The following is a 26,840-nucleotide window of genomic DNA, read 5'->3' on the forward strand; positions in this document are numbered from 1 at the left end:
AATAGAAAGCTTGAAATGTCTACTTTTAAACAAAACATTTCAAAACGAAAAGAAACAGACAACTCTCTTATGTAATCCGTGTGAAATGTGCATTTATCTCTATAGGCGCGTTCACCTACTGAGAAGATGGCGAGTCAGCATCGTCAACATCTTTCAGTTTCAGTGGTTTCGTGTGTATGCAGATATTTCTTGAGACGACAAGAACGAGGGAAAAAGGTTCTTTTTTTAGATTGAGGGAAAAAACATCGGATAGAGAAAGCTCTGGCTTCGTGTGGATGTGGCCTAGTGTTCCTGAATACATTGATTAGCTTGTTCAGGTGTGTTTGATTAGGGTTGGAACTAAACTCTGCAGGAGAGTGGCCCTCCAGGACCAACGTTCCCCACCCCTTGTCTAAATTAAAGGCTGTCTACCTAAACTGCTTAATATTTGAAACTATAGCAAAGAAGATGGTCAGATGTGGCCACTGGAATAAAAATGCAAAAATAAAAAGCCTCAAAGGAAAGAATAAAAAAGAGATGAAGGATATAAATAAAAAGTAATAATACAATAAGTTGTCATGAAGGCGGACAATCAGATTAAACCCACATTCAGCTGCAGAGTTAAAGTAGCCTTTATTTTAAATAGATTCACACTTTCTATTGCCATACTCTTTAACAAAGAACACAAACAGGGTCTCATATTTACAAGACGTTTCATATGTATGTGCAAGTGTGATGTTTTTATTAGACTGATCACAACTGAATTGTTTTTCTGCAGAGTGAATGCGCAGATGATTGTTGAAATTGCTCATTTTTCCAAACCTAGTCACACTGAGGAAGAAGGCTAGCCTGACAAGCCAGACCCACATTAAGATGTTGGGTATGGGAATACACCATTGGCAGCGCTCAATCCAAGGGGTGAGATTAACGGTTGTCTTTCAAATTCCCTCTGCATGCAATAGGATAGCGCTACTACCAAACAGAGCATTTTCCCACCAGCGGAGCTAGTTGATAGATTAAACTTTTGCCGTATCCGGTTGGCAAAACTCCAAACACATCTTCCTTTTTTAAGAATGACTTCAGTGCCGTTCTTCTCCAAGTCTTCCAGATTCGCGGCCGAAGCTGATTCGAAAGGCCGCTGTTCGCCAGCAGCAGCAGCTCTTCTTTGTTTTCAAGTAGCAGACAATTCACGCGGAACCGTCACAACTCTGCCATCATCATGTTAAGCCCGCCCACCGATTCTATACACAATGTGATTGGCCTGACTAGAGTTTGGTTTTTCCAGCTTGCAAGCCAACGGAGAGTTGCTGGACGACACTGACTGCAAAATAAAATTTGCTGTCGCTAGGGTTCGTCTAGATTTCTAGACTAGAAGACGGCAATTTCTTTTCAGAATGAGTTTGCAAATGCCGTTTCAGGTCTGTGTGATATGTGAAACTTTTCTCACACTGAAGACACTTGTAAGGCTTCTCTCCAGTGTGAACTCTCATGTGAATCTTAAGATTTCCTTTCGTCGTGCAGCTCTTTCCACACTGGGGGCAGGTGAAAGGCTTCTCTCCAGTGTGAATTCTCATGTGATTCTCAAGGTGTGCTCTGTGTTCGAAACTCTTTCCACAGTGATGACATATTTGGTGCTTCTCTCTATTGTAAATTATCATGTGATTCTCAAGGGTTTTTCTGTGTTTGAAACTCTTTCCACAGTGATGACACATGTAATGCTTCTCTGCAATGTGAATTTTTGCATGATCATTAAGATGATTCCTGTCTGTGAAACTCCTTTCACACTGATGACATACAAAACAGTTCTCTCCTGAATGAATCCTCATGTGATGATTAAGGCTTTCTTTATATCTGAAACTCTTACCACACTGCTCACAAACGAATGGCTTCTCTCCAGTGTGAATTCTCATGTGAGTCTTAAGAGTTCCTTTTACTGTGAAACACTTCCCACACAGTTTGCAGGTGAATGGCTTCTCTCCAGTGTGAGTTCTCATGTGGACAATAAGGGTTTTTTTCTGTGTAAATCTCTTTCCACACTGAGGGCATATGAACTGTTTCTCTCCAGTGTGGATTTCCAAATGGACTTTAAGGCTTTCTTTTAGACTGAAACTCTTTCCAAACTGTTGGCAGGTCAAAGGGCTCTCTCCAGTGTGAACTCTCATCTGGAGGTTTCTAGTTTCTGTTTTATGAGTCAGTGAGTACGTAAAAGATTTCTCTTCAGTCATGAAATCATGGCATTTTTCATACTGATCTTTCTTTCTCATACTGTTGTCACTCAGTTCTTTACTCTCCTCTTTTAGCACTATCAGGTCTAGGGTGAAAAGAAACAAAAACAAGTTAACACCAGTTTAATGGCACAAATACATGAAAACCTTTAGACATGTAAAACATCAAATCCAACATCTACGCTGAATCCTAAACCCTCTAAACAACTAAAAAAGGTGTTACCTGTATTCTCAGAATCTCTTGTCAATATTGTTAATTCTTTGCTTTCTTTAGGACACATCCCAAATACTGCGCTCAGTTTCTCCCTCCCACCTACACAATTCTCATCTCTGGATGTGAATACCACAATGGACACTTTGTTTCCACTTTAACTTCTTGTCAAAACAACATATGTCCTCTCTCTTCCAGGCCAGTGTGTGCTACTCCCTCTTTCCCCTGGTTATCTGATGTTCTGCGTGAACACCAGACAAAATTCGAAATAGCGCTAATCAAAAGACCCATCTGACCTGAGTATGTATCAGTCTCTGCTCCCATCCTTTTCAGTCTTCATGCTGCAAAATCTTCATATTTCCAAAACAATATCAACAGTAGGCGCGTTTCCATTACAGATTTGTGCACAACTTTTGGGATTTTTTTTTCTAAATGTCGATAAAAAAAATATTGTGAAATGACAGCATTTCCATTAACTGATGTTATGCGACTAAAACATTTTTTTTCCTCTCGCGATCAGTCATTCCAAAAATCATGGCAATGGATGTTGGTAGGTTTATATGGTTTATATCCCAGCCATCGCACCAGTCATTATTTCTAATTGAAGGAGACGTAAGCGTGTTATCCATTAAGCATTAATGGTGAGGAAAGCCCCTTATACTTGTGAGTGGCACATATGAGGTGTTTCTCCCTCCTATCTGCTTCAAGCTCTTGATTGTGGCATGTCTTTGAGGTTTAGAATCCAGTATTCCTGTAATTCTTTTGTCTTTTATGAATTTAATAAAGAACTCGGTCTTCTGTCCAAAACATACTGCGGCATCTACGTAAACTGACCTGTAAATGCGGAAAAAATGTTTCCTTTTTTCCAAATTGCCAGAAAAACCACCTCATGTGAGCATAAAACCTTTTTTACGATAAATGGGAGTTTTTGCGCAATTGACGGTTTTCCATTGGGTGCATTTTCAATTTCAATTTGCACAATTTAAAGGGTAATGGAAACGCGGCTAATGTTTCAAACACACGCAAACTTCTCAAAACATCCTACTGTCTCCTCTGTCCCCCTCCACCACCCCTTTAACTGCTGATAATTTTGCTAGTTTCTTCACTGACAAAACTACTACAGCAGTCAGTTCTCAGCTCCAGACGCACAGAAACTCAGATCAAGCATCGACAGCCAGAAATCTTCTCTCCCCTCACTAAGGCAGATGTATCTAAACTTCTTCTCTCCAGTCATCCTACCACATGCCCTCTAGATCCCATTCTGTGATGGCCAGCGATGGGGCCACACAGTAAGACGGTAACTAAACAACACCCACATACATACATCCTTCTCTTTTGTTTGTTTACACATTATTCTGGTTATCTTTTAGCATTTCATGGTTAAACGTTTGTTGCAGTACATGCTATAGATTTCATAATGATGACAGATTTGGTTCGTTTTCAGTTTTATTTCCAATTTGTTTTTATTTCATACGTGACTAGTTTGGGTGCACACTTTTTAAAAAAGTTATTAATGGTATATTTTGTTAACATTTATTTATTTTGAGTTTAAGTTACCTTTGTGAGAAAAGTGGAGGTTTGGCACAGTCCGTTTCAGTGGAGGTCCGTTCCAATAAAAGACAGGCTAACAACATTACTTTTGTTCTGCTGTATCAATCCATGCTGCAAATTAGCTATGGGGGGTGTAGGATTGTTTGTTTATTTGATTAATTATAATTATTTGAAATGTATATTACTAATTTGTTTATGACCCATTTCTTTCTTTTTTTTTAATTAATTACTTTATTACAATTGTGTTAAATGAACAGTTCACTTCAAAATAAAAATTCTGTCATCATTTGCTCACCCTCAAGTTGTTTCAAACCTGTATGAATTTAATCCTTCTGCAAGACACAAAAGAAGATATTTTGAAGAATGTCGGTAACCAAACAGTTGATGAACCCCATTGACTTCCATATGGAAGTAGGTATCCAACGCTCATCAACTGATCACAGGGGTTCCCCAGGGTTCAGTTCTTGGATCTCGGGTTCCGGGATAGCCTTGGATCCAGGGGTCTCAATTCCCCTCCCCTTCTCCATTTACACTACATCACTGGGACCCATCATACAGGCACATGGTTTCTCCTATCATTGATATGCTGATGACACATAGCTCTACCTTTCATTTCAACCAGATGATCCCACAGTAGCTGCACGAATCTCAAGCTGTCTGGCAAACTTCTCGGCATGGATGAAAGAACATCACCTGTAGCTCAACCTGGCAAAGACTGAGCTTCTCGTCCTCCCTGCCAATCCGTCTCTACAGCACGATTTCACTATCCAGCTAGATTCATCAATAATCACCCCATTAAGGTCAGTCAGAAATCTTGGAGTAATCTTTGAGGACAAGTTGACCTTCAAAGACTGCTCGGTCATGCAGGTTTGCACTACACAACATCAGGAAGATCAGGCCTTTCCTAACTGAGCATGCAACACAACTTCTTGTCCAGGCCCTGGTCATTTCTAGGCTTGATTACTGCAATGCTCTTCTGTTTGGACTTCCATCATGTGCAATCAAACCTCAATTTTTGTCTTCAACAAGCCCAAAAGTGCCCACATCACACCTCTCTTTTTCTCTCTGCATGGCTACTACTTGCTGCACGTTTCAAGTTCAAGGCATTGACACTTGCTTACAGATCTAATACAGGCTCAGCACCCTCCTTCTTCCACTCACTCCTACGAGTCTACATCCCTACCAGAAGCATGCGATCTGTAAATGAGCGATGGCTCTTGGTATCATCACAGAGGCACAAAATCACTTTCCAGAACATTTTCGTTCTCTGTTCCTTGCGGGAGGAATGATGTTGTTACTCAAATAAACTGTAAAGAATTGCATTTGTAAGTTGCAACAAATATTCAAAATCATTGATATATAATTGGCACAAATCTGCCAATTCTGGGTTGAGGCGACATCTCTGATCCATTCTCCCGGGTTGATTGAAATTCATATATATTTAAATTCAATTAAAGATATATTGCACTGAATGTTAGCTTGTGTTGTTGTTATTGTGCCTAAGAGCATGATCTAGTCCAGGGGTTTTTAAACTGTGGGTCGCAGATTGGGAAGAGGTGGGTCGCGCAGTCACTATTGGCTGCAGCTAAATTTACGTTTCATGAATGACACACACAAACATTTTGCACGATGTACCAACGTTAAATAGAAATCGCTATGAGATCGCATTACACAGGAGAATTCAAATGTCACGAAAGGCGCTGCGTTTCCCAAAAGCATCGTATGCCTAAGTAGATCATAAAACCGTTGCCACTTATGGTCTCTACGATCACAGGGGTGATGGTAGAAAAAAATCCTGAGCCTGAACTTTTTTCCCTGGGAGGTAAGCGGACCCCTAAGCCAAGATATATGCACTGATTAACATAATTGTCAAGCGGGATCCAGGGGTGTGCTCCCCTAGGAGAACATTTTGATAAATAGTCCCTTAAATGATAGAGTCTTGTGACTTTTGTGGATATAAATGGACATCATTCAGACATGAGATGAACAAACCCAATACAAGCCTATATTACAGTAGCAGGTTTCAGTAAGTCAAATTTAAGACCATTTTAAGACATTTTAAGACCATAAAGATTGAAATTTAAGACCTACGACGCATTGCCAAAAAAATATTCAAATCGAAGAATTCATGATATTTCAATGAATTCAGTCATTGAAAAAGCATTTATTTAATTTACAGATAAAGCAATCACATTAGTAACCTTCCACAACCAACAACGCGTGTCAGAGAAAAGAACAGAATCAGATATTATTATTTTTTTTTATATATAGAAAATTGTACTTTGCATATTATACTGTAAAAAACACATAATTAGTTGATTTCAGTTGATCATAACTAGAGATGAAATGGCATGAACATTTCATTTCATGATTATAGTGACAAAAATTATGACGGTTATCACAGAATCCTGTACAAAAAGTACTAATACTACCCAATGAAATCAATTCACCAAGTTTTATGTCGAAAACCAGCAAATAACAAATAAAATAAGCATCAATATGCACTTTTTGTTTACATAAACATTAAAATAATACCATTAAAAATGATAGCCAGATTTTAAAAGTGTCTAACATGTATAAGTTCATACTAACATGTACAAGTTCAAAAAGTTTTGACAAAATTTTTTTTATAAAAAGATAAACCTCACATATTTCAGACTTTAAATGATTATTTATGAAAAGAATGAGTCAAAAAAAGATAAATTACTGACATTTACGATGCACTTTAGCTTATCTTTTATTATTAATAGTAAAATTAGGTTCGATTTTCCCGTGGCGTCTCCACAACGACAAAAAAGTTTGAGTGACTAATGGATTTCCACCGCCGAAAAACATGGAAAAAACGAGCGCGTCGCTTCAATTATGAGCGCGCTTATTACCGCTTACCGCGCGCCTACATTTTAATGAACTTGAGCGCGCAAAAGACGCAATATATGAACGGCCTGTTGGCGAGCTACCTCAAATCAGGCCACAATCATTTTTTCATCAAGTTTGATCTACCTTTATCGACAAGTTTGGTGTCTTCCCCTGGCTTCATAAAGTTGCACTCCATGACTTTGGCTATGTTTCGCGCTGCCAGTGTGGGAAACACATTCGTAGTGTATGGGAAACACAAAACAAATTCGCACGTGAAGTGACTGCTGAATCAATCTGATTGGCCAAAACCCAAGACCAGCCCCTGCCTACCCTATTACCGATTGGCTGAAGTAGGCTTACTGGTGTGGTTTAGTGAAAGCAAAGCGCCTCTCACGCGAACCTGATTTTTTTTTTTTTTTTTTTTCGCAGACACGTCTGTACGCCGGAAATCCGGTGTGGCGCCGGAGCGCTATCAGGCCTGCGATCAGCTCAGCTCCCGATGCTTTTGGGAAACGCAGCGGAGACCTGAATCAGCCTTTCGTGACATTTGAATTATCCGGTGTAATGCGATCTCATGCAGAATGCAGAGCAGTGATTTGAGTAAACGAGTTTCTTCTTGTTAATAATGCGCACATAACCGCTTAATGAACCGCGCCGCTCTGAGATGCTGAAATTGTTAACACAACATGTCACAAGCGCGCGCTTCATGAAACAAATCGCACTGATTTCTCTGTCGTCTGTTCAACACAGCACTGTTGTCTTTCAGAGATATGGTCGTCGTAAGAGTGCGTTGTTTGCGTTCCCTTGCATGCATTTTGCTACAACGCAAAAAATATAGCCTATATATAAAAAGTATTTCACATGTACACACACGAGCACGAAAGCGTTTTCTGCGCTGAACAACGCAATGCGTTTAACAACACTCGCAGCATAAACTGCATTTTCTATCTGAATATAATTTTTTTTATATAGAAAATTGTACTTTGCATATTATACTGTAAAAAACACATAATTAGTTGATTTCAGTTGATCATAACTAGAGCCCTCAATTTAACTAGTATTGAAATTCTAGGTCCTGGGCCTACTGTCAAATAAAATTATTAGTCTATTATATTTTTTTATATTCAGATTTTTGTCATATCAAACCTTTGGTTATGATTAAGCTTACTTTTAAAATCGTTTTTCATTTCTTTAAATTTGTTCTGCCATGTCTGGTAAATCAGTTGAGGCAGCAGACAAAAACTACTCAGTATTCTTCACATTATTTCAACAGCCATTAGACTGTTAGGCTCTCAATTTTTGATAATGTGCCAAAAGTTTGTATTGCAATTAAACTTGTCATTCATACTATAACAAGGAAAAAAAACTGCTCCAAAGAGAACTAACGCCTCCCACCCCACATTCATGCTTTAAAATTATTTTATATTTTGGTGGGTCTTGAGAGAGATTATTCTTGTCTAGGTGGGTCCTGGAATGGAAAAGTTTGGGAACCCCTGATCTAGTCCACATGTAACACTAACAAGAAACTATACTTCTAACCATAGCTGGACATCTGTATTTCCAACCACACAAGTTTGCAATGCTGTTTGCTAATGTGCATTGGAAAATATAGTTTCAGCAAATGGCAAATTGTTAAATTACGTTAATAACCATGGAAGATGTGACCATTGTTGTTAACAATGCTTTTGGGAGCTGCACCCCTGAATGTTTAGTTTAGCCCAATTCTGTTCCTGGAGATCTACAGTGAGGAAAATAAGTATTTGAACACCCTGCTATTTTGCAAGTTCTCCCACTTGGAAATCATGGAGGGGTCTGAAATTGTCATTGTAGGTGCATGTCCACTGTGAGAGACATAATCTAAAAAAAAAATCCAGAAATCACAATATATGATTTTTTAACTATTTATTTGTATGATACAGCTGCAAATAAGTATTTGAACACCTGTCTATCAGCTAGAATTCTGACCCTCAAAGACCTGTTAGTCTGCCTTTAAAATGTCCACCTCCACTCCATTTATTATCCTAAATTAGATGCACCTGTTTGAGGTCGTTAGCTGCATAAAGACACCTGTCCACCCCATACCATCAGTAAGAATCCAACTACTAACATGGCCAAGACCAAAGAGCTGTCCAAAGACACTAGATACAAAATTGTACACCTCCAAAAGGCTGGAAAGGGCTACGGGGAAATTGCCAAGCAGCTTGGTGAAAAAAGGTCCACTGTTGGAGCAATCATTAGAAAATGGAAGAAGCTAAACATGACTGTCAATCTCCCTCGGACTGGGGCTCCATGCAAGATCTCACCTCGTGGGGTCTCAATGATCCTAAGAAAGGTGAGAAATCAGCCCAGAACTACACGGGAGGAGCTGGTCAATGACCTGAAAAGAGCTAGGACCACCGTTTCCAAGGTTACTGTTGGTAATACACTAAGACGTCATGGTTTGAAATCATGCATGGCACAGAAGGTTCCCCTGCTTAAACCAGCACATGTCAAGGCCCGTCTTAAGTTTGCCAATGACCATTTGGATGATCCAGAGGAGTCATGGGAGAAAGTCATGTGGTCAGATGAGACCAAAATATAACTTTTTGGTCATAATTCCACTTAACGTGTTTGGAGGAAGAAGAATGATGAGTACCATCCCAAGAACACCATCCCTACTGTGAAGCATGGGGGTGGTAGCATCATGCTTTGGGGGTGTTTTTCTGCACATGGGACAGGGCGACTGCACTGTATTAAGGAGAGGATGACCGGGGCCATGTATTGCAAGATTTTGGGGAACAACCTCCTTCCCTCAGTAAGAGCATTGAAGATGGGTCGAGGCTGGGTCTTCCAACATGACAATGACCCAAAGCACACAGCCAGGATAACCAAGGAGTGGCTCTGTAAGAAGCATATCAAGGTTCTTGCGTGGCCTAGCCAGTCTCCAGACCTAAACCCAATAGAGAATCTTTGGAGGGAGCTCAAACTCCGTGTTTCTCAGCGACAGCCCAGAAACCTGACTGATCTAGAGAAGATCTGTGTGGAGGAGTGGGCCAAAATCCCTCCTGCAGTGTGTGCAAACCTGGTGAAAAACTACAGGAAACGTTTGACCTCTGTAATTGCAAACAAAGGCTACTGTACCAAATATTAACATTGATTTTCTCAGGTGTTCAAATACTTATTTGCAGCTGTATCATACAAATAAATAGTTAAAAAATCATACATTGTGATTTCTGGATTTTTTTTTTTTTTAGATTATGTCTCTCACAGTGGACATGCACCTACGATGACAATTTCAGACCCCTCCATGATTTCTAAGTGGGAGAACTTGCAAAATAGCAGGATGTTCAAATACTTATTTTCCTCACTGTACCTTCCTGTAAAGTTAAGCTCTAACCCTAATAAAACACACTTGAATCAGCTAATTAGGACCATCAGGACTCAACTAAATTTAATGTCATATAGCTTTCAAAACCATACAAATTGCTCTACATAAGAGCATAAACAAAAGCATAAAACTAACAATATAAGAGCAAAAGCATAAAACTAACAATCTCAGAGCATACATTGACAAAGTAAATTAAAAAACAAAAATAATAATAATAAATATATACATTTTTTCATATATTTCATCAGAAAAACTGAACTTTTTCCAGAGAGATTGAGTTCAGTTTTAACCTCATTGAGATAAAGAAAGTTAATTGCCAAACCACCCTTTAGAGTTTAGTCAAACACTTGTCAAAAGGGAGACAAATGAATAGTCACCATACTCGATGGAAAGATACTATTTAAGGTCATCAGCATAAAAATTATAACCTACTCCATATTTCTTAAAAATTACCCCCAGAGGCAACATTTACAATAATTTGTTTTGTTCTTTTTTTTTTTTTTTTTTTTTTTTTTTTTTTGAGTTGGACCAATAGTCGACCCTTGTGGAATCCCTCAAGAAATATTAATAGATGATGAGGTAGGGCTGAGCGATATGGGCAAAAAAATTATCACGATAAGATTTCTTTCAAATTTAAAGGCAGATTTCTGCTCCTAAGTGAAACCAGACCATTAATTGTGGTTTTAAACTACTCTTTATTGTCAGAACATAACAAACACTCCACGTTTTTGAATTCTTTACACTTTTCCAGTAATTTTTCCTTAACAAAATTAATATCTTAATAGAAAAAATAATTTGTTAGTTTCTGCATGCTCTAACGGCTGATATTGTTTAAAGTCATGAAAGGTTTGTGTTGCCTTCAGCACAGTTTGCAGACAGGCTGCAATATTAATAAAATTACATGTTGTCTCTTAGAAATGCACATTTGACAGTGAGTTGACAGTTGTAGTAGCTTGAGTTATAATGCAGATGTAAATTAACAAAAACAGTAACATTTGTAAAAATTGTAACAACCTCATTTTTATATGGTAAAATTGAGATATTCTGACTGTTTGAGTTTTATCAAATTTAACCACTGGTCTTCTAAAGTAGCATTCATTTTGATCACGATAACCGCAATTAAAACCATGCATATAGCACCTCACTACCATGGTAAAATGTAAATTTTACTAAATAGGCTACATTTTGTATAAATGCACAAATGCTATAGCTTAATCACAAAAATACTGTATTTATATTCCATTAGGCTACTCCTTTAATACATTTAATACATCATATACACAATAATACAATTATAAACGAATATCCCATGTTTCTGCCACAATATCATGGAGCAGTTGGTGTTACTACACTAGCCTTGAAAAGCTTATGACTGTATCTTACACACAGTGTTTCTCTTGTTTGTCAGCGCTGTTTCACCTGGCTTTAAACTAGTTTAAATCACAGACATTTGTGTTCTTGCTGAATTGAAGCACTTCTCTGGATCTCACAATGCTGTTTAGTGCTTGCATGATCAAGAACAATCATCGAGTGAACACATCTGCTCTAGTAAGCTCGCGCTGCCATTTGAGCTTTGAACCGAGCGGATAAACGGTCCGTGTGCACGGTTCAAATGAGTATATAACTGAATTTGTGCTTTTTTTAAATCGAGAATTTCATCATCTTTGGATGATAGCTCAAGGTCAGTTTCACTTTTACTTTCGCCGCCACTTACACATTTTTCTTCCTCGGGTTTAGCTTTCTTTGCAGTAGGAAATGGGCATGTACATTGCCGTGCAAGCTAAAAGCTGTACGCTGACTGGCTGTTGTCACATTTATTTCTGCTGTGTGACTGACTGTTAGATTAATCCATATTGAGTAAAAATGGCCAGAGCTTATCATCGTTATCAACATAAATTTTAGCGCGATTCAATATGTTTACCATGTTTTTTTTTTTTACTTGAGGGTGAGTAAATTATGAGATAATTTTTGGGTGAACTAACCCTTTAAAGCGCTTTTAATAACACTGTATAATATCAAACACATCCCACAGTTTAGAAGTTTATCTTGAAGCCAAAATTGAAATTGAAAATCAAGCCCTAGCGAGCGGGATTAAGAAAACAGCCGAGTGCAGGGCTATAACCCACAGTCTGACCCAAGAGAATTGGTTAATTACAGAGAGATCTGAAGTCTGCCATTATTCACATATAAAATATTAGAAAAATAGTGTCCTTGAAACTATGGTCAGTTTTGCTTAACATTTTTTGTGAAGAATTTTGAATATTGAAAATTGTTAGCTTCCATCTGCATCACACGAAAAAAAAAAAAATTGATAACATTTCTTACTTAGAAGGAGAAAGTATATATATATATAGACAACAACTGTCTGCTTATGACCACACTTAAGCTGATCACTCACATTTCAGGGTTTGCATTTGTTGCTACATAAATGTATTTATTTAGAAACGGTTGCATAATTTAGTCATAGAAATTAACGATTTTCAATGTTTTTAATTCAGAAGTAGTTATTGGGTTAATGTTGATGGCTTGATGTTACCAAAATAACTGTTTTGGCTATTTCTTTGTTGTTTTACTAATTTAATTTGTGACAAGTTGCATCTATGAATGGAGATAACGCAGAATGACTGAAGAAAGACTTTAATGAAAAGAATGAAACCAACCTGTTTGTTCCTCAGTATCTTCTTGTTTCACTCTGAATGTTTCTTCAATCTCAATGTCTTCACTCTCTTCTTTAATAAACGCCATCTTTATAACAGTGTGTCACATGGATCTTAATCGCTTCACCAGGAGTTTTTCTGTTTGTTTTGACACTCTGTCCTGTTAAAGATGAGAATAATTAACAGAAAGAAAAATTAATCCAAGCAAAATCTTTGGGTGCATCTCAATCAGCTCCCTAGTCAAGAGACAGAGACAGTCAAGAGGGTATGGCCTTAAATGACATAAAGCCACAAAATACTAAAAATAGCACTATAAATTAATAAAAGAACACAGATTATTAAACAATAATAATTAATATTTAGACATTTATTATTTACATGTGGTTTGTATTGATTTGTATATTACATTTAATACATTTACAGTTACACCGTCTTGAAAACATTGGCAGTTGATTTGTAGTTGTCATTACACACTTTTGTGTTGTTGTTCTTGTTACATTTACACTTTTGTAACGCAGCTGATGTCAGCGTGCTGTGATTCGAGCACTCACAAACTGTCAATCATTTTGAGAAGCATTTGACGCAATTGAATCTGAATTGGTTTCAAAAAGCCAGTTTCTATATAATTTCTTGACAGCGACCAAACAGCGTGTTAATGATGAACTGATTTACATGCAGGGAGCGAAATGAGACGCACCTTTTCTGTTACTCATGTGTGGATGTGCTTTACTCACAAAAAAAAGAACGTTTATTAATGTTATTAGATATAATACATTACTAATGTTACCTTCATTCATAATTTACTTATTTCACAGTGCTCTATGTCTGAACGGGTTGAACTGATTATAACACAAACCTTTTTTCAGCCGAATCACAGACGCAGGAGCGCGGAGCAGCCTTATGACATCATGTCGCCACACCATAATAAAAGTCCTCCTCACACGCTAAAATAATAATTGAAAATCACATAGAGAAAACACATTCAAATGAAAAAATAAAGGATTGATTCAAAGGATCAATCGCAGATTCCCAAAGCTATCAATACCACTGATATTTTTTTCTTCTGGCTTATATCTAAATATAATCATACCATGAGCATTTGTGAAATAGGCCTACTCAATCATGAATAAAGTCAAGTATCTTGATCTTTGTATTACAAAGGATTGGAAAGAAGTTGAGTATTTAAAAATCATTAAGAATATGTAGTTAAAAAACAAGTTTATCGCTGCAGAGAAATATCTACTTTAACTAAAACTGATCCTTATCATCTTATTCCATCTTAGTTTCTCCGCAATAAATAAATTAAAATTTCAACTTTGTTTTGTTAAAGTGCATTGACTAACTCTGATATTATTCACAATTATATTTAGTACCTGTTTATGATGATGTGGTGTTAATTATGTATTCAGTCATTGAGCTTAATTGGTTACAAATGGATCTTCACGTTGATTGGTCATGATTATTTTAAATGGGATTGAGTTTGAATAGTTGTATGCCTGATGAAAGTCAGATTTTGATACTCATTTGCAAGTACTGATAGTGTGCGGGAGTTCCTTGTTTTTTGTAGATTTTTTAACCTACTTATTTGGTATTTTTTTCCCCGTGCACCTATCACCTGCAGGTGTGCAATGGTGTTTGCTAATTGACTGTCTGAATGGAAAACTTACATTTAAATAGTTAAAGTGTGCACAGGTTTTTGGTCCAATAATTAAAAACTCAGTTTTTTTCAGAATTTAATAGTAGGAAATTACTAGTTATAAAAAAAGAGTATATCCTCTCCCTTGGGAGATACCATTAGAAAACATACCAATTCACAAACCTAATGAAATGCATAGGCTAGTCGATATACTTTTAAAAAAATATATATAACTAGTAATTTCCTACTAATAAATTCTGCAAAAAAATAAAGTTTTAATTATTGGACTAAAAACCTGTGCACACTTTAAACATTTAAATTTAAGCTTTCCATTCAGACAGTCAAAATGAATTGTTTTAAACCCACCATCAGTGTAATCCTTTACAGTCATGGCCATTTTAATACAATGCACTTTAACAAAACAAAGTTTACATTTTATTTTATTTATTTCCTTTATATTCTGCAGAGATACTGAGATGGAATAAGATGATAAGGTTTTAGTTAAAATAGATCTTTCTCTGCAGCGACAAACTTGTTTTTTAACTACATATTCTTAATGATTTTGAAATACTCAAAACTAAGTGGCACTCAATACAATCACACTACTGTAATCATCAGAGATTTAAAAGCCAATATCAAACTGGAAATTGTCTCTCTTTAACAGTTTTATCAACTATTTCTCCCTCCGTGTAACTCTCTTTCAGTCTGACACACACTATCTCTCTTTTGCGCATGCACAAACTCTTACAGTAATCCTGGACCTGGCCAGTAGACCCGTTCGCAATTTGGTGTTGGGGGAATTTCTCACTTGAACTGAGTTAGTGGGTCCCTAGACATGAAAACTCACTGAGGTGCTCGTCCGCCATAGTGCCACGAATGGTCAAATCAAAATGGCCACCATCGGCCGATGATGAAAATCCACAACTTCTTTGTTTCCGAATGTTTATACACGTGCAATACTTCAATTTTGACTAATGATGGTATGTGGAATTCATTTCTACCATTGATATATTCTGAAGAATCTCAAAAGACATGTACATGTGAACTAACTCAAATTAACAGTCTGCCCTTATACTGTGTATTTGTACAACACTAGACAGAGTTCACAGAAAATAAGAGGACAAGGTTTAACTTTTCTTGTATTTTACCAGGAGTATCAAATTTAAAAGATTTCCAAGGTTTCTAAAGTTTTTGTTTCATTATTGTGCATCACACATATTGATCAACATGGAGCATTCTAAAATACCTGGCCCCAAAAGCTTGAATTTGGTTGCTTCAATGGCAGATAAGGAAAATCTTAATCAAAGGTTATGCATCATCTGTCAAGAAGATAATAAATTGCCTGTAACAAGTGAAAAGACAGGACGTGATAGAATCAAACAAGCTGCTAAAATCTGTAATGATGTGGTTACAAATCGTATCAAAACTCTGATGGGGGATGATGTTGTGGATAATGATAAAAGCATGTTTGTTTACCATAATACCAACAAATGCTACAAGTCATACACTCATTCTCGCAAACTGACATCTATTGAGAAGAAAATAATAGAAGAATCTAAGGTGTGTGAGACAGAAGATGAGGCTTACAAGTGTTAAATTCATGACAACCTTATGGAGAAGTGTTACACCTTGTGCACCTCCAAGTTCTGACAAGGATGCAAGAACATTGCCCTGTGTTATATGTGGATATATGGAATACAAGAAATGTTGTGACAAGTACAGAATTTGTGAGAATGATAGTGCGAAGAAACTCATTGCTGCAGTAAAGCATAACCAAGATGTAGTTTTCACACGAATTGCAGATCAACTGAAAGACGATGAAGATAGCTTTATTAAATCAGTCATATCAGCTGATTTATTTTGTCACAATCTCTGTCACCAGAACTACATGCGAAAATATGAATGTGGCATCAAAGCCAAAGCACTAGAGAAACCGGCCATACCACATAGGAGTATGGACATTACTTTAGTATTGCTAAGGAGCGGGGCATGAGTATCCAGAAGATACTTTCTTATTATGTGCTTTCAGCATTTCCCCTGTTTGATGGTGACCTTCCAGCTCATGTCAACAAGTCAAAACTTGTCAGTGAGATCGAGCCTCGACTTGATCCCACCCAATGGAGTCCTGAGTCTACTTATGCCACTAATGTTGTGGTAGACTTCATGTCTAAGATGTGACAGATGCCTCTAGCACAATTCCCTACTTTAGGTGTTGTCATCAATGCCATCATCAGCTCAACATCATCCCTCTGCCAAGAGCCGGAGTTCATCCATCTTGTACTAGATTCCTACATCGAGATGTCCCTGAAAGAAGGGGAGTGCATGCTGCGTACAGACTCAACAACAGGCATTGAAATCATTGGCATGAACAGACACACACCCATCCCTCAGCAACTTGACAAGTTCTGGGAGTCTGAGGAGAACAAGCGGAATCTCCAACTGTTAGCTCGGGAAATGGTGTGCAATCGAGCCAGTGCCAATGCTACTGTCATTGTCAGCTCTATTGTCATTGATGATGAGGTGCTACCAGCAAAGGCAGCTGGGGACAAAGAGATCCCAGACCTCTTGAACTGGATTGAGGAGGCTGATGCCAGGTTGCTGGTGCATGTTGAGTGGGCTGTCCGTGTGAAGCAGTGCAAGAGAGTTGTCATAGTCTCCATTGACACAGACAACTTTGCATTGCTTCTCCACTACAGCAATTTCTTTGAGACATGCAAGATTTATTGTATTAAAATTTAAATGCAAAAGAAAAGGCATGAGAGTTGGCTGTTTTTGTAAATTTTAAGTTTTAATTTAAAATGTTTGCATTAAAATGTTATATTTTAATATAAGTAGGCTACATGGTTAAATATTTGACCACTTGCTTGAGCAACTTAATACAAGTAAAAGTAATGCATGGAATAATAGCCCTACGTTGTTTAAATTGTGTTTAAACGTGCATACGTCCATTAAAGAGTGTATATGTGTACAAAGAGAATCGCAATGCTGACAAAACTTTTTTTTAATAAAAGTTGCTACATAACTTCTGGATTTGAAATAAAAATAGTAAGTATGTGTTTGTGGTACAGCCGTGGATCAGTTATGCACTGCAAACGCAGCATATGTGAAAGCACTATAGCGCGTGCTGCTCCTGCACCGCATACGCACTGCACACAGAATATGTGTTCATTTTTGGTATAAGTCCAAAATGTATCAATTTCAAAAATGCTGAAAAAAAACAAAACAAAAAAAAACTTTGATTAATTTTGTTTGTTGTAATGAAACTGGTCTTGATAAATTCCTTGAGTAATACTGAGAACAGTGACAATACCAATTATGCCACTGTCAGTCAAACTTGCTGTCTGCCATTTTGAATTTAGTTGAAAACTTACCTTTTTAGAACTCCATCTAGACTGTTGGTCTGATTTTCACCAAAGTCGAGCTGCACAATACTAGCCTGACAAGCCAGACCCACATCAAGATAGGTCTGGGAACACACCATTGGCAGGGCTCAATCTGCGGGGTGGGATAAAAGGTTGTCTTTCAAATTCCCTCTGCACGCAATAGGATAGCGCTACAACCAACCAGAGCATTTTCCCACTAGCGGAGCTAGTTCATAGATTAAACTTTTGCCGTATCCGGTCGGCAAAACTCCGAACACATCTTCCTTTTTTAAGAATGACTTAAGTGCTGTTCTTTGTTCTTTTCTCAAAGAAAAGCTTAACTCCAAGTCTTCCAGAGTCGCGGCCAAAGACGATTCGAAAGACCGCTGTTCGCCAGCAGCAGCAGCCATCTTCTTTGTTTTCAAATAGCAGGCAATTCACACGGAACCGTCACAACTTTGCCGTCATTATGTTAAGCCCGCCCACCGACTCTATACACCAGCGGTTTTCAATAGGTGAGGCGCGCCTCCCCTGGGGGGCGCCAAAGAGCCACAGGGGAGGCGCGACACGCAAAGAAAAAATAACTGTATGCAGCTCTCTTGATATCGGTAATTGTGTGTGCGAGTATATTAGCTTTAAAATGCGTCGTTTCCTTGTCCCAAGTCAACAGAAGTCAGCATTAAGGGAGGATACGGAGCCTGCAGTCACCTGTGTGAGTAAAAAAAAAACAATCCGTGGCGACGGTTTTGCAATCCGTCCGCTCAGTTTATAAACAGTACTCACGAATTCTCAAACTGTTCCCTCGGTTTAACAAATCGTGCCGACGGATTAATAAACCGTACCCACGAGTTTCTAATCCGCGCTCTCAGACTTGTAAACCGTGCCTTTAGTTTTTGCAATCTGTACCCACAAATTCATAAACCGTGCCCACGCTTTCGCAATCTGTTCCCACGGGTTTGTAAACTGTACTCACGGATTTGTGGCTCGCCCTCATTTTAGAAGAACACCAGGAGCTACGTTGTTAACAAATCATATTGTATATTGTTTTATTGTGTATTAAGTGGAATCATAGACTGTAAAAAAATATGGACGTAGTGTCCGTGACGTCACCCGTAGGTTTCTGAAGAGCATTTTTGAAGCCTAAAGTGGGCGGAGCCGGCCGTCGCCATCTTGGCCTTGCGTCACTCCCGGATGGGCAGAGGCGGGGCGTGAGCTGGAGCCTGGCTGTATCAGAGCCCGTCTACTGGCTGTATCTGAAATCACCTAGCTCGACGTGATCGAGTTTTTAGTTCAGGCTGGGCATAGATATATGTTTATTTCTATGCAGGCTGGGGAAGTAATTCTATAACGTTATATGCAACTGACAGTACCAAGTCTGCGACTGCACAGGGCCTCGCGCTAAAGTGACAGTTGATGACAGTAAAGCCAATTAAAAGTTCCTATTTTTGCGCTTCAAAATATTATAATAGTTAAAATACACGGCTACAAATGAGACTGTGTATCATGATTCTGTACTATTCTGCTAGTTGAAAATGTATAATGCAGGAACTCTTAATATTACTCTGAGAGAGAGTGTGTGACAGTGCTTTATGTGCATAACGTTACATGTCAGTCACTCCTTTTTTATAGTCTATGGTCCGTCAGCGCGGCATCGCTCGTCAAGTTCGTAGAGAGCTTATTCAGTCCATTTTAAATTCTGATTTTGGCCGCCTCTCAAATGGGTTAAACCATAGATATAACGTTATTGCCTATGAAGTTCAAGTAAATGCGCTATAAAATCCGCGCTCATTCAAGGATGTGCATTTATTGCATGGACGGAGAAAGCGCCGACGCCTGCAGGATTTCATCTGACGGTACATAAGCATATTATAATCCATCTGTTCCGTGAGAGCAGAACGAACGAGCCTTTATTGACGTTTTTTAAATCTGAAAACTCCAAAAAGCAACAAAATTGCCAGACATCCATTAGTGCATGTTCACAGAGGAAAACAACTGAAATACAGCGCTGGTTGTTCTCTCGAACGATACTCGACGACAACGACGGAATCCTAAGCTGTGGGCGAAGTAATGGGTGTATTAAATTGTATGAAATAATCCCGAAAAAAAGCACAAAACACTGCAGAGAAGGCAAGTTCAGCAGCAACACTTGCTGAGGTGAAGAGACGGCTAGTAAAAACAGACGAAACGGCTAGCATTGACATCAGCACAACCCGGCACTGTCACTCAAGTGGCCACACCCTTAATTATGCAGAACTTTAAATATTAATCAACTAAACAGATGAGTTATAAAAAAATTCACCCCCCTCACAGTTGTCATGAAGGGCAAAATTAGCTGTATAGACCAAAACCACATACAGACACCAGGCTGTAAACACGTTTTTTTCTGCTGTAAAATTTGGTATTTTAACATGGGGGAGATACAGATTTGACTCACTTCTGACATCAGCCTCAAGCGGCCAGTCAACGAATTGCAGTTTAACTCACTTCCGTGTTGGTTTCAAGAGAGAGACGGGGAGGTTGCCGCTTGAGTGGAATACATCAAATTGTCTTAACAGCGTCTGCATGTTTAAAGTGATTCTCAATTGTAGCGGGTATGGGGTGGATACGATTTAATATGATTAATTTTTTAATAATAATAATTATTATTTAAATATTGCATATATTGCATAGGTATTGCGTTACGAGTTCATAATGCGGTGAATTCCCGCTCCCATTCACTTCACAATCTCATTATAGCGCGCGTCACGATCTGTGCACTGCCGCGTCTCGCGCTCGCCATGCCGCCAGATTCAGTATGCAGTGCACCTTATGAACCATGGCGTTAACTTGAACTGCATTTCTGTCAGTGCGTGACTACAGCTCGTTAATAAACAACGTTTTTTTGATTGATCCATTTCATACAATCCGTCTTCATTTGGCAAGTGCACTTGCTTGTGTGTGTGTGTGTGTGTTTGTTTGTTTCTTTAGTAAAAGTTTCCCGGATATAACTTCCCTATTTAATGCACAATTTTCCTTACAAATTATATTATCATCATTACAATGTGAGTAAATGTAGCCGTGTAAAATGTAAGGGATGATGCCACCCTTCTATATCAATGTGCATTTACGTTTAAATTGTAACATATTTAATAGCATATGGAATTACAGTGTAATTAGTGTTAGCCTACTATCTTAGCCTTTTTCAGTGCATTAGGTGAGGTAATCTGATAATATTAGTGATTCGCATTTATCAAAACACTAAAACTGGCACCGTTTTGGAGAGAAATTGGGTATTTTTAATCTCTCTATTTAACCCATCTCATGGTGTGTGATGCTGAACTATCATATGAGTTTCTAAAGGTTTTTGAATTCTTTGCACAGTTATGAACATAGATATTTTATGTGCAACAATAGCTTGCTCAGGCTCAGTGGTCTTTCGCCTAATTTTAAATTAGGCTTTTTTTTTTTTTTAAATAATATGATTTAAATGGTGATGAGTGTACTGATTTGATGCATTTTAATTGATGCATTTTAAAAAGATGGATGATATTCTTCAATCTTTCTGACAAAGAACAAAATATAATGTGAATTACAGTAAGTGCAATTTTTCTTAAATTTATAAATTGTAGTGCACAGTGTTTATTATAAGGGGGTAGAATCCGTAGCTCAGTACTCACTACTCATGAGTATTTTTAAATAAGCTACTTTTTTACTCTTACTCAAGTAGTTTTTTGGACAAGTACTTTTTACTCTACTCACACTACATTTTTTGGAATGTAATGGTACTTTTACTTGAGTATGTTTTTTCAGTACTCTTTCCACCACTGCTGATTTTGTTCGAGATGATGTGCATCTCCTTCAAATGTGCGCTTAAAGCCCAGACACACTGTGCCGATTTCAGCCGTCAGGTGTCGTCGGCGGTAGCTTTGGCGCCAATTGCACATGCTAAGCATGCTTTGTTGACTTGTGGTTAGGCCTACTGATGTTCAGTGATTTTAAAAGTAGCCTCAATTAGGCCTGCATGAAGTTGGAAATGATTTGCTGTTGCAAAGAATCGTTTATGAATGCACTTTTAAGAAAGTTGTGGAAATAAAATAATATTTATATTTTATCAGTTGTTATTGAAACTCATCATTGCCTGGAACACACAAAAGATGGCATTTACTGCAGAGGCGTGTGTGGGTTAGGGCAGGCGGACGGGATTTTGGGGAGGGGGGGCTCGTCTGTCCTTACCTACTCTAAGGGGAGGCTCACATTCACCCAATTTGAAAACCCCTGCTATACACGATTTGATTGGCCTGACTAGAGTTTGGTTTTTCCAGCTCGCAAGCCAACGGAGAGTTGCTAGACGACACTGGCTGCAAAATAAAATTTGCTGCCGCTAGGGTGCGTCTAGATTTCTAGGCTAGCACAATTCTGGATAAATTGAGAATCATGATTCTTTTGTTTAAAATAGAGGTCACAATTCTACTAAAATTCTAAATAGACTGCAATTAACATTTTGTTACATGCTATTTTGTTTAGTCTATGTAAAACTATTTAATTTGAAATCATTTAAAAAAAAAAAATCATTTTGAATGAATGATTCAATGACTCACTCATGGGCTACGTTTACACTGTCAGTCCAAATCTGATTATTTGTGTATCCGATTGGAATCGGATCTAAAATTATTGACTGTCCACATTGTGTATCGCAAATGTTCAGATCCGATTTGTGTGTCCATACCAATCTTTAATTTTCCGAAATGTCTGCATTTGTTTCTATGGCATTGATGTTGTGTTGGTAGATATACACAAAAAACAATAACAACCTTTAAAAAAAAGATAGAGTTTGCAATACATATGTCGTCTTATTTACAACATGACAATGTGTAGACGCAGCTCTGGATTACTGGGTCTTCTGAGGCAGGAGCAGAAACATAGGAGGCTGGTATGAGCGGCTTCAATCTGGTCGTCTCCGCTGGTTTCATAACATGTCTCCATTATGTTGTCATTTTCTACTCATCCAGCACTTTGCAACAACACAGCATTGTTTGCGCAGCAACTTTCAGCATGTTTCCTATAACAACGTTGGACGTTTACATGCCGTGAGAAATTCACATAAACATGAAATCCGATCAGAACAATCAGACTGAAACGGAAATGCAATTTGAATAGGATTTCAAACCACATATGAATGTAGCTTGAATCGGATGTGTAAAAATGCATTTCATGTGATTTTTGTTCGTTCACACTTGCTAAATCTGATCAGATTTCAATTTGAATGTACAGTTGGTGGTCAAACCAGAATACCTATAGAGCTGGTAAGTTTAACCGTATCAAAATTCTATCCGCTAAATTGTAGCATTCTTCACACGAAAAATTATATTAAAAACTCACAGACAACTTATGTTCACATTCATGGCACAATTCAAACGGGACCAGAAAATAATTATTTTCTCACATTCACTTGCATTGACGATTTTTCAACCTAGAGGCAGTGGCGTTTTCTTGCGGAGGCCAAGGGAAGCCAGGCTTCCTCACTTTTTCAGAATATAATCGTCATTTAATAAACACTTTTGTTCTCACAGTTTACGTAATCCTTCTGTCATCTCCTCATCGTCTCTCTTCATTCATTACTGAGCGTTTTATGATGTGTAAAACAGCGCCCCTATAAAAGTGACATGGTGAATGAGCGTTGAAAACATGGTACTGCACCCTGTGTCTGTGAGGAGGCCAGGCTGAGTTGGCATCCCTTGATAGAAAAAAAAAAGAATGATTAACCAATCAGGTGACGCTATTGTCACGACACTGCTCCCCTGTGATTGGTCAGGACAGTGTCAAGGGAAGCCATGAACTTGTTGGCATCAGGCCAATCACATCACATTATCATCGTCAATGAATGAATGAATGAAATAGCGGAAGATTTGTGGATTTGTGTTGACATCTTGTTTAGCTAGTTAGCTAAAATTATTAATTGTAATTATGGAGGGTGGAGATTTGGAGTATTTGATAAAAAAATATTTTACTAAACTGCCTCTACAGCAGCAACTCAGTTTAAGAGGACTGACTGTGTGTGTGTGTGTGAGAGAGAGAGCGAGAGAGAGAGAGAGAGCGCGTCTGGTCTGAACTGCCCATTTAGCGATGTGTTATTTTTTTAATGTGATTATAGTTCTTCTTACTGTTTCTTGCGTGCTTTGATTAAGCAGCATGTGAGTGCACTTTGTTGTTTATTGTTGTGATTGTTTGTGAATAACCGCTATTGTATATCCTTACATGAGCGTCACACCGATTTAAGGGTGTATTAAATGAAAAAGGTTATCTTCTTGTTGCTTACCGTTGGCGTTTCCTATCTGCGAATGTTTTAATAAAAAACACCATGAAAGATGTTTAAGAGGACTGACTGTGTGTGTGTGTGTGTGTGTGAGAGAGAGAGAGAGAGAGAGAGAGAGAGAGAGAGAGAGAGAGAGAGAGAGAGAGAGAGAGAGAGAGAGAGAGAGAGAGCGTCCGTGCTCAAAGTGTTGGAGTGTAACAAGCGTAAGTCCCGGTAAGATGATGCTGGGCGCTCTAATAGTTCATCCAAATAGCAACATATAAATGGTAACGTATGATTTTCTGCCCCCACCCCTTAAAACACACAGCTTAGAGGTTGTGTCTTAATTGGCTTCCTCAGAAATTTTCCCCACGCCACGCCACTGCCTAGAGGTCCACTTGGGGTTTTACGGATGGGCGGGACTTACCAGCTCTATTACCGCCCTATTTGAATAAACCAGTTGCATTTCAAAGTCATTCGCGAAATGACCGCCAGGTGGCGCAGTGACATTTTGCAAAACAGCTGCAATTGCCGCATTTTGAAATGTAAGTGGAGCTGTGAACTGATATACAGGTATATCTCTGTTTGAAAGCTATCTGTTTATTATTATTTTTTAAACACACAGCACAAGGTCTTTTTATTATTTCAACAAGAATGAGACTAATATGTAAAATATAACCAAACGAAACAGAATAGAACAAACTTTTAGAACAGAAAAAATAATAAAACTTTTTAAAATATTACAGAATTAGTTAAAGTTCACAAAAGCAAAAATTACATATGTAAAAGTTATTTTAAACAGAATAGAACAAACTTTTAGAACAGAAAAATAGAATCAAAAGTTTAAAATAGAGACGACAACAATAGCCTATTTAATATTGCAGACAGCAGCGCAATCACTGATCAGGATTGAATCACGGCCCCCTTGCACTATACCAAACAAAAAATACACCACAAGACAAGACCATCATATCTCGCAGTCAGTGAAAAAAATTGGGTGCAATGAAGCTGAATATTTGTACTATTGCAGAATAAGACGAGTGAAGAGCGATTCTCTCTCGTGTGTGCGGACACTGCAGGGAAAGGAAACTTCTGGGTGTCTTTCAGAGTCAATTCGTAGGCTAGTCGAGTGGTAGAGCACTCACTGTTGGACAAGTTTAAATCCCGAACAAACAGTAGCTGCGTTTACATGGCTCAATCGGAATGAAATCAATCCGATTAATGAATCGAACAAGGTGTTTACATGGACGACAAATAAAGTAATCGGGTTGATGTGCGCGTTTACATTTCACAAGCTTTAAATCTGATTTGATCTTTAGACATGCGCAGTTACGCACAGACAGTGCACTAGACGATTCCCGCCGTTCCACAATGCACATAGCAGCCACCCTCTTACCATTGCTTATTTTTTTTGTTTTAAAAGTCAGAATTAACATTTACGTACTTCAGCTGCTAATTAGGAGACGACAAGCATGTGATGTTTTGTGCCGTGCTGCTTGTATTTATCAAGCAATTAAAATGCCTCTGCCAGTCCGAAGCAAGGACTGGTGGGACAACGTTGTCTTGCACAACTTCACGGACGAGGAGTGGAAGGAAAATTTTAGGATGACACGACAGTCATTTATGACCCTATGTTCAATGGTAGAGGGTTACATGGCCCCCGATGAAATTACGGTGAGAGCACCAATACCATTGACAATGCGAGTCGCAATCGTACTGTATAAACTCGGCAGCTGTGCGGCCGTGTCATCTCCAATCAATTTGGCGTCCATAAAAGCACAGTGAAGAAATTTATCTACATGTTCTGCAAAGGCATGGTGAGAGGTTCGATAAAACAGCTGATCCAGGTGCCAAATGAGGAGGAAGCATTGGAGATCACCACGAGGTTTCAGGAGATGCACAACATTCCTCAAATAATGGGAATTATAGACGGAACACATATTCCCATCCTTCCACCTTCAGACGGATACAAAGATTTTGTTAACCGTAAAGGCTGGCCTTCTTACGTTTTGCAAGCTGTTGTTGATCACAAATTATGGTAAGCCAAATTATTATTTAGCATGAATTATTTGAAATGTATTTTCTCAAAATAATTAAAAATGTAATAAATAATTAAGAGTAATAACATATCATGCTTGTTTTAAAAACTGCATTTATGTAGACAATTTTATAAACTATATGCATACTTTAAGTGGATTTAATATACATATATATACCTGTATATATATATACACACTTCTGTATAGTTTTTGGAGCATCAGCTGTAAAATGCCAGGCAGTGCTCACGATGCCAATGTTCTACGCCAGTCTGACCTCTTCCAAAGATCCCACCTGCTACCAAAGGTGAGGCAGGTGACAGCTTTACTTTTTAAAGGGAATATTAATTTAATAATACTATGTAATTAATTTTTATTTTTAGGGTGTGAAGAACATCGAGGGACAAGACACTAGGCTTTTAATAGTTGGGGACCCTGCATATCCCCTCCTTGACTGGCTCTTGAAAGGATACATAAATTCTGCACATTTGACCCCTGAACAAGAATCTTTTAATGCCTACCTGAGCTCACTACGGGTGGGAGTTGAGAACACGTTCGGGATTTTGAAGTCAAGGTGGAGGGTGCGGTTAAAAAGAAGCGATTTTCACTTCACCTTCACACCAACTGTGATTGCTACCTGCTGTGCACTGCATAACTTTTGCCAGACCGAGAAGGACAATGCCAACAGC

The 26,840-nt window shown here is 38.2% G+C and overlaps 1 protein-coding gene across 5 annotated transcripts; it reads right to left on the bottom strand.

The window, feature by feature from the left end:
• Nucleotides 1-589: 589 nt before the first annotated feature.
• LOC307157111 (uncharacterized protein) lies at nt 590-13,764 on the bottom strand. Of its 5 annotated transcripts, XM_079868878.1 has the most exons (4): nt 13,703-13,740; nt 13,544-13,570; nt 12,850-13,006; nt 590-2,290 (listed from the first exon to the last, which is right to left on the bottom strand). In XM_079868878.1, exons 3-4 carry the CDS (start codon nt 12,932-12,934, stop codon nt 1,335-1,337), a joined length of 1,041 nt encoding a protein of 346 aa, XP_079725004.1. In that variant the 5' UTR covers nt 12,935-13,006; nt 13,544-13,570; nt 13,703-13,740; the 3' UTR covers nt 590-1,334. The 5 variants fall into 5 exon arrangements, with proteins under 5 accessions (XP_079725004.1, XP_079725003.1, XP_079725006.1 ...); XM_079868877.1 differs by lacking the exon at nt 13,544-13,570 and having other exon boundaries at nt 595-2,290; nt 13,703-13,764; XM_079868880.1 differs by lacking the exon at nt 13,544-13,570 and having other exon boundaries at nt 595-2,290; nt 12,850-13,001; nt 13,703-13,746.
• Nucleotides 13,765-26,840: the final 13,076 nt, after the last annotated feature.

Source organism: Squalius cephalus, assembly GCF_949319135.1.
Source record: "Squalius cephalus genome assembly, chromosome: 4".
In the NCBI taxonomy this organism is placed as follows: Eukaryota; Metazoa; Chordata; class Actinopteri; order Cypriniformes; family Leuciscidae; genus Squalius; species Squalius cephalus.